This window comes from Hibiscus syriacus, unplaced genomic scaffold, assembly GCF_006381635.1.
Source record: "Hibiscus syriacus cultivar Baekdansim isolate YM2019G1 unplaced genomic scaffold, ASM638163v2 tig00000136_pilon, whole genome shotgun sequence".
NCBI lineage: Eukaryota > Viridiplantae > Streptophyta > Magnoliopsida > Malvales > Malvaceae > Hibiscus > Hibiscus syriacus.
The window spans coordinates 404,537-414,072 of NW_024061765.1; the positions used below are offsets into that span (position 1 = coordinate 404,537).

Genomic DNA, 9,536 nt, shown 5'->3' on the forward strand with positions numbered 1-9,536 from the left:
ACTTGAAGTTTCAAAGGTTGAATCGCTTGAAATTCTAAGATACATGTTCATTGACATTCCAAGTTTACTCTATCCATTCGAAAAACCTCATAAAAGGGAAGTTTCAATGAATTTGATTCTTGATAATTTCAAGGGCTAACTTCCATTCATGAACTTTCATGAATTTTCTATGTTCATTCATTTTATTAATGATGTTCAATGTTCTAAATTATATTTATTTTGTAGAACATTGATTCATGGAATTTCTCTTGCTTGTGATGATCGATTCAAGGAGATGAAATGGGCATTATTAATCTATTCAGGGTTCATAATGTAGAAGGGCACAAAGATTAAAGGAGATGGTGTAACCTACCTACTTGAAGGAGTTCAAAGGTCAAGACTCTCCACCCACGCTCATGATGATTCAAAGGAACACAAAGAAGGAGTGCAAAGAACATATACCTATTTGGATGAACAATATGGAAAGGAAGTGCACAAGCAAGCAAAACATAATTCCAAAGAATGGTATTTGTGCAAAACAAGAATGAAGAAGTTCCCAGCTAAAAGGAAGTCAAGAATGTTTCCTTTTGTAGCAAGCATCAATTTGGGGACAAATCGCATTAAAGAGGGAGGGAATGATGTGATCCCAATCAGCCCTAACTTTTATCTTGATCTGATTAAACCATTGAAGTTCACCAAGGATGATTCAAAGGGAGTTCTACCTTACTTCATCATATATCTACTCATTTATGCACTATATTTTATCATATGTTTTTATTTACCTCTCAGAATATGCTTATCATATGATACCATTCATTGCATGAATTTGCATGACTTTTATTAGTTCCATGACATTCATTGCATTTAATAAGCGTGTTGTTCATTTAAGCATGCATTGCATTTAAATCATCTAGTTCATTTAGGGAAGTAGTTCATTCATCAAACTAGTTCGTTTATTAAATTAACTCTTAATTGTTTCATGCATGCTTTCAATTAAATATTGAATAAAGTTCACCTTTGTGTCTAGGTGCATGAGAGAAGTTGAATGGTTTCATCATATGCAAGAATGTCAATCAGAATGTCTTCCAATTCTGGATGCGATACATATGTGTTTGGTTCTAGAAATCAATTGGAAATTATTCCAATATCTCTTAGCTTTCCAACACCTTTTGAATCACCTTAATCCGATATCGTGAGCTTGAGATATGATCGATTTATTGACGACAGTGCAGGGTGGAATTTTGTTACGGGAATTTTATGCATGGATGATTTGGATAAGTTTGAGGCAAGGGAGAGTCTTTTCAACTTCAGCCAAGTGACAAGCCATTGAAGGAATCTTAATTCACCCATTCAAGGAATTCAAAGCTGATTGTTATCATCTAAGTTCAAGGGTTGTTCATATTCTTCAAGGGAGCATGCCATGAAGGGTGATTTAATTCACTTGTTAAGACAATTTTCAGCATGGAATAGCAAGAGTCTTTCACCCCTTGGACGAAATTAAGGCCAAATTCAGCTTCAAATTGTCTAGATTCATCCCCAAAATGATCTAAAATATTCAGCCAACCTTGAAGATAAGAAGACAAAGCATTCAAGTGCATTTTATTGCTAAATTGATGAGAATGTTTTCATCTTTTGAGTCTTTTCATGTGCTGCTTAGAAACACTATAAATAGGCACCTTTGGGATCATTTGTAGACGCACATTTGAATATATAAAACATCTTTGAGAGGTTGCTTTCATTCTTGTTCTCTTGTAGAACTTTATCGGCTTCAAGATAGTCTTGTTGTCTTCATCCATTTCCTTTTGTTATAGCTTTGGTTCCTAGCTCTTCTATAACTAGTGGGTCACGTTCCATATACTTACACTTCGATTCCATCTATTTATATTATTGGTTCCTAACTCTTATTTAGTTAGAGGGTCTCAATCCATTTCCTTGAGATTCTTCATAGTACACACGAACTCCCTACTATATTCACCAACCTTTTCATCCTTTATTTTCCTCAACCACAAGCATCACTCTTCCTACGCTGCTAATCAATTTCAACATATCTTTCATCTTTCCACTTCCATATTTTATTTATCCATTTCTATTTTACAACGTTGTTTGCGAATTTTAGATTATATTCAAAGTAATGTGGAGTTCTTACTAGAATCACGATCGGGCACACTCATATATGACTCGGAACACATAATAGAGATCATATCATTTGGTATTAGAGCTAGCTGATTCAATAAGCATATCGTATCATTTGTTATCTCCCGGGTTAGTAAAAACACAAAAAAAAAAGAAAAAAATTTAAAAAGGGTGGGAGCAATTGTTTTCATCTTTTAAAAAATTAATTAAGAAGGTTTCATATTCGTTTCATCATTTCTTTCATTATCTTTACGATTTCATTACCTATTCTCATATTCTTTCTTTCTTGTAGTCATTTATTTCTTTTCTCACATTATTCTCCAACCAAGCCACAATTGTTTCAGCCAAAGTTTTCAAGACGCCTTGTAAACTTCGAGGGAGTTCCACGAGAACTTTATCTTGAAAGTGATAGTTCAAAAGAAGCTTGAAGTTACAAGAGACATGTTCATTGACATTCCAAGTTTACTCCATCCATTCAAAGAACCTTATAAAAGGGAAGTTTCAATGAATTTGATTCTTGAGTATTTCAAGGGACAACTTCCATTCATGAACTTTCATGAATTTTCTATGTTCATTCATTTTATTAATGATGTTGCAAGCTCTAAATTAGATTTATTTTGTAGAATATTGATTCATGGAATTTATCTTGCTTGTGATGATCAATTCAAGGAGATGAAATGGGCATTATCAATCTATTCAGGGTTCATAATGTGGAAGGGCACAAAGATTAAAGGAGATGGTATAACCTACCTACTTGAAGGAGTTCAAAGGTCAAGACTCTCCACCCACCGTCATGATGATTCAAAGGAACACAAAGAAGAAATGCAAAGACCATATACCTATTTGGATGAACAACATGGAAATGAAGTGCACAAGCAAGAAAAACTTAATTCCAAAGAATGGTATTTGTGGAAAACAAGAATGAAGAAGTTCCCAGCTAAAAGGAAGTCAAGAATGTTTCCTTTTGTAGCAAGCGTTGATTTGGGGATAAATCACATTAAAGAGGGAGGGAATGATGATTCAAGAATCATGTCCATTGATTTTCCAAAAATGACACTATAAATAGGCACCTTTGGGATCATTTGTAGACACACTTTGAATATATAAAACATCTTTGAGAGGTTGCTTTCATTCTCGTTCTCTTGTAGAACTTTATCAGCTTCAAGATGGTCTTGTTGTCTTCATCCATTTCCTTTTGTTATAGCGTGGGTTCCTAGCTCATCTATAGCTAGTGGGTAACATTCCATCTATTTACACTTCGATTCCATCTATTTATATTGTTGGTTCCTAACTCATATATAGTTAGAGGGTCACAATCCATTTCCTTGAGATTCTTCATACTACACACGAACTCCCTACTATATTCACCAACCTTTTCATCCTTTATTTTCCTCAACCACAAGCATCACTCTTCCTACGCTGCTAATCAATTTCAACATATCTTTCATCTTTCCACTTCTATATTTTATTTATCCATTTCTTTTTTACAACGTTGTTTGCGAATTTCAGATTACATTCAAAGTAATGTGGAGTTCTGACTAGAATCACGATCGGGCACACTCATATATGACTCGGAACACATAATCGAGATCATATCACCGAGGTTCGACTAAAGATTAAAGACTAAAGAAGAGACCAAATTAAAGACTAAAGAAGAGGAAGAAACGTACCTGAATAAGCTAGAGAGTGGAGACCAGAGGTTTGAAAGATCAGCGTAGTAATGAGAGGTTTGAAAAAAAAAATTATGCATAAACTTATCTCTAATATTTGGTTAAATTATAAGTTATATCTTATACACTATTAGGATTTATAAATTAGTCTCTAAAATTATACCTAAATTCATAATGGTCCAAAATTTAATGGATATTTCACTGGGCGGGCGAATGTGGGGCGGGCGGATGCGGGGTGGGTAAGGTCTCAAACCCATTACCCGCCCACTACCCGCGACGGGTACCGTTTTCTAAATCTACACCCGCCCATTACCCACTAAAATTATACCCATCCCCACCCAAATTAGAGCGGGTACGGTGCGGTGCGGAATCCACGAAATTGTACCAATTTGTCATCCCTACTCACCCTCAAAAATATTTCGAGACCCACTTCCGTTTAGAAATCATTTCTTTTATTTTTATTGAAAATCCCAACATGGCTCTATCTTTTTTGTGCCGGCCTACTTTTCCCGTGTCTTACACCAGCCTCCTTCACAATTCTAGTGGACGACGTGCCTTCTACTAATCGAATTATTGAAAGAAAAAGCTAAATATCTTATATTTCAACCGCCAATAATGTAAAGGAAAGCATGAATGCTTTTTTAAGTGGGCTTCTTTGAGTAGTGGCAGTGGCAGTGGCGGTGCATATAAAGAAAGTTCAAAAACCGAAGCAGATGTTCAACTTAAATTTATATGTTATTTTTAAATAGTTAATTGCATTATATGTATATAAACTATAATATTTATTTTAAATTTGTCTTTCTTTTGAATATTTTAATTTCATCCTTAAATTATGATTCTATTTCTAAATTAGTCCTTCAATTTTTGATCATTCTATTTTTATCCCTAAACTATGACTCTTTTTCTAAATTGGTCCCAAAAACTTTTAAATATTTCAATTTCATAGACAAATCCATCAAAATATGTAATTAGTTTCAACCATAGTTTAACCTAAAATTTGATTTTTTTTTCAAACATATAATAATATAACTTGGCCTAACGATCTTATTAACAAGGGATGTGAATAGTACATGCATATAGTTTGTGATTAATTAGAAAGTTTAAAAAGTTTGGGGACCAATTTAGAATTGATGTCATAGTTTGAGAATGAAATTTAATTGTTCAAAAGTTTGAGGACTAATTTAGAATGATAGTCATAGTTTAGGGATGAAATTGAAACATTTAAACGTTTAAGGAACAATTTAGAATGAGAGTCATACTTTTAGGACATGTAATGCAATTAACTATTTCTTAAAATATGATTATGTAAATCAGTTGAACAAAATTCAAGTTCAGCTTTATCTTCTAATCATATATTGTACTCCCTTCTATTATATGAATTTAGAAGTGTTTGGATGATGAAAAATAATTGATTGAGTGGGGAAAAGTAGAGTGATAAACACTAATAAATCTCCCATGACTTTTCAGAAAGTAACCAACCCATTATAGAAAAATAAAAGAAAAAAAGAAAGCAACATGTAGAAATCTTAATGAAATCTACCACCTTTGTCCCTATATAATCCTCTGGTTGTAAGCTTTAGGGATCAGTCTCAGATGGAAATCCAGTTCATGTTCTTTTAAATTTTCATCTGAACTCATCCCCTAGAGTGAGCTCTTTAGTGCTCTCCAATGGATCCAGTCCTGATGCATAAGTTTCGAGCCAACAGGAAATCAAACAACTCTGAGAAACAAGAGTTTCGGGACAAGTTTTTCACATATACATTCATAGCGTTTGGTTGCTGTACGTTGTGTTTTTTCTTCATCTATGATCTCCCCAATCTTATGTTCATTGCAGGCAACCTTATTGTTGTTGTTCTGATTGGAGAACACAAGTTTTTTGCTTCAGGTTCTTCGTTTTCCGGGGATACAAATATGTACTATGATGAATATGTCGATGAAAGCCGTCGACGCCTCCGAAATTCTTTGACCCGGGAACTCAAGGAAGAGAAGAAAATGAAACCTGTTGAAGAAAAGGTGAAGAAGCGTTGCCTGGGAGAAGAACATGAGCTTGTTTTGCCTAGCAAGGAATTGAAGAAAAGAGCCGATGATTTCATTGCCAGGGTCAATAGGCAAAGGATGTCTGAAGATAGATTACTGCTTTAACTCGCGATAACATATGTGCTTTTGGTGTCGTAACAGTCGGAGAACACCATAAGGTGATGTTGTGATCGTTATTTAAACCGTATAATCCTAAACCCTAAATCGTCAACCGTTAAGAGTTACATTGGCTATCCTGTTTAGTGATGAAGAAGGTTTTAAGAACCTTTCAAGGTAGATTTTCCTTTTCTGTAACCTAGTGGATTGCTGATGTTTCTCTCTCTCGATTTCTTTCATGATACACAGCTTTGTTACCAGTATGAGTTTTTCTTTTACTTGAACTTGATTTGGTCTCTGATTATATGTAATGTATTTACATATTACAGCATATGAGACAACATAGTTTTGATGAAACAGTCTAACTCCATGTTTCAAAACATCTAGTTCCAGTAACCTCAGCCTCTGTTGATTTTTTAGAATATCCATGTGCAACATTCATATTTAATATTTAAATATGATGATGTGATTTAAAAAAATCACAAATATAAAAAATGAAGTTTGTTGATGCGATCAAATGATATGGACTACGATTGGCAGTTCATTTTTTAGTTTGGACAGAAAAGTGCAGTTGATCGGTAATCGGTCGTTGGATGGTATCAATTTTTGTCTCTATAATGTTGGAAAAAAGTGAATTTAATTGATAGATTTAATATTTAAATTAAATTCATGTTCTTTTTAAATATTGTAAATTAAAAGATGTTTTTAATTTAAAGGATAATTATTCTTTGAATATGTCAAATTAAAAGGTATTTGTTGTGTATTTAACTTTAAATATCAAAGATAATTATATCATTTTAAATATTTTAAATTAAAATAATATGTATTTAAGTTTGAATAGTAAAAGGAGTTTATATCTTTTGAATATTTCATATTAAAAGATAATATAATCTATTTAAATTTGAATATTAAAAGATATTTAGTTGGAGAAAATTTTTCTAGAAAATCTCCTATAAATACTGAGCAAACATGCTAGGTTTTTGACATCTAAAAATTCAAGAACTTTTACTTTCTCGAAGAAAATATTTTCACTCCCTCTTAGTTTTCCTGTGATAGATGAAGTAGTTCGTGATCTCTACAATTTTATTACTGTAGATAATCATCTAGTTATTGTATCTTGGTAGATAAACGACCAATGATCTCGAACGCCAAAAGAGTGGCCGAAAATATGTCTTATGGAAATTGTGTAGCGACAGACTTAAACTGTTTTCGATCAAAAGATCAATTAAGAAAATATTTTCTTTCTATTTATTTGATTTTATTTTTTTAAGAAGTTTAAACTTATTTGTTTTATCTTCTCAGGTGATTATGGTCTCATATTGTTATACTTCTAATAGTCCTAAGACATGGTAAACTCATTCTTTATCATTAATTATTTTATAATTGTATTTTAAAATTATTTATCATTATTTTAGTTTTCTATATTATTCTCCTATTAATGATTTGTCTAATAGTCTTAAGATAGATTTTTTGTTATTTTACCAAGATGATATAAAATTCTTTTAAGTTTAATCACTGTTATAAGGGAAGTGCTAAAAATTCGACAAAACAAATCTTGAGCGAAAATCAAGAAAAATTTACACAAAAGATATGTTTGCTTCAATTCTGAAATCTGAATTCTAAAATCCCTTATGTAAAGATTTTGCATTTAATTTATTTTCAGGACATGGTTCCATCAATTTCTGTGTAAGAATTTGAATAATTGGATTTTAAAATCTTTGTGAAGTCCTTGTTGTTGTGCATTTTGTGAGGTCACACATTGAATTTTGATAGTTCAAGGTTTCGATTGACAATGATGAATTCAATCAGGTAGGTGAAATTTTAATGTTTCCCCTTTAATCCGAGACGATTTAGGACTCTTTCTTCTACGTTTCTTTAATTTGAAATAATTCAGATATAGTGGTAAAAATGAGATGGCTAATAAATATTTTTGGGATTTATCCTGCTGTTTTAATAGATTTGCAAAAATCTCAAAGTGGACAAATCTGTTTAATAGAAATTGTCATGAAAGTAACTTTGGTTACTGATTTTGTTTTGAAACGTTGACTCTGTACGATAACAAAATCAAAAGTAAACAAAAATTTATTTATTGTTTATTGGAACTATTGCTAATTCCAATTTTGTTTTGAAATCAAACGGGATTTCAATACTGTCGATATAAATAAACAAGAATGGTTTGAAATTCTCGTTGTCACATTTCATTTGTGTGTATACGCAAATACAAGGTCTGCCACCAATGGTGCAGAAGACTTCTGCAAACTCATTTGCAAGTCCACGTAAAAGTACATGCAGGCTCACCGTAACACCTACAACGCATATACTTATATCAATACAAGTTATAAATATCACATGAATTTCTTAAAATATTTCTCAACTCAAAGTGATTTAAAAATTTATTTTCTTCAAAAGGTAAAAGATAATATAAAAATTTTAAATTAATTCCATGCTAATTTACCTTTAATCTTTAATTAATATTAAAATCATTTAATTGGGAAAAGACTAATTTACCCTTAATGAAACTTCATATTTACCATCAAACCAAGACACCTCAACCTTATCATCTTTCCAAATTCAAAGATGAACAAACAACATCATTCTTCACCGATTTGCGATTGCATTTTTCCAAATATTACAATCTTGCCACTTTAATCAACCGATCCAAATTAAACATGGAATTTGAAGATATTCATTTTTTTTCATTTTAATGTTATTATTATTATTATAATTATAATAATAATAATAATAATTATTATTAATATATATTATTTATTAATATTACAAAACCCGGAGCCCAATAATCAGGCCCATATTACAAGCCCAAACCAGATGGAAACCCTAAAACATTTAGGGTTTCAGTTAGGGTTTTCTAACCCTAGCCCCGTGCGCCGCCGCCTCAATGGTTTCCAGCCGCCTCAGAAGTCTTCAGCCACCGCCGTTGGTTCCAGAAGGCCACATGTCCGCTGCCTACACTCCACCAATGCCACGAAGCCACCCCGAAGAAGCCTCCAGAAGCTCTGCTGCCACAACCCCGACCGTCCACGTCGCCTCTATGGTGAGTCACCAGCATAGCTTTGGTGACTCACCAAATTTTTCACCCTTCAGACCGGTCCGATGGCCACACCGGTGATGGCTATAAAGCCATCACCCCATCTGCGAACAAAAAAAAAAGGACAGAGACGGAGACAGAGACAAAGAGAGACAGAAAATATATAGAGAGAAGAGAAATACAGAGAAATCAAATACTACCAACGATCTCAACAACAAACGCAGCAAAGAAACAGAAAAGAAAGAAAAAGGAAGAAGAGAAACTTACCGAGGAAGCCAACCACCGGATCTCACCAAAACCTTCGAAAAACCGAAGGTATATTTTTTAGATTTGCTCCGATCGGGAGTCGTTTAAAGGAAAAGATCATCGGAACCGTCATTAGGACGGTCCGATCTACGTTTCAATGTAAAAAAAAATTATTCCGGCCACCGAAGACGGTGGCCGGCGGCGGTGGTTGACGGCGGACAAACACCGGCAGACGGAGGCCGGCCGTCTGGCTTCTCTCTATTTTAGAGAGAAGCGAGAGAAAATTTTTTTCTCTCAGAAAAGAGAGAGAGAGGAGAAGGAGAAATGAA

General features: G+C 33.3%; 1 protein-coding gene across 1 annotated transcript; it reads left to right on the top strand.

The window, feature by feature from the left end:
• Window positions 1-5,371: 5,371 nt before the first annotated feature.
• LOC120132754 lies at window positions 5,372-6,226 on the top strand. Its single transcript, XM_039149480.1, has 2 exons — window positions 5,372-5,562; window positions 5,668-6,226. Exons 1-2 carry the CDS (start codon window positions 5,451-5,453, stop codon window positions 5,922-5,924), a joined length of 369 nt encoding a protein of 122 aa, XP_039005411.1. The 5' UTR covers window positions 5,372-5,450; the 3' UTR covers window positions 5,925-6,226.
• Window positions 6,227-9,536: the final 3,310 nt, after the last annotated feature.

What these genes read in the sequence shown, in the direction of transcription:
- LOC120132754 (XM_039149480.1), top strand. Translation starts at nt 5,451, where the DNA reads ATGGATCCAGTCCTGATGCATAAGTTTCGAGCCAACAGGAAATCAAAC. An exon ending in ATTCATAGCGTTTGGTTGCT is followed by an intron (nt 5,563 to 5,667) that starts GTACGTTGTGTT and finishes TTTTTGCTTCAG; the next exon opens with GTTCTTCGTTTTCCGGGGAT.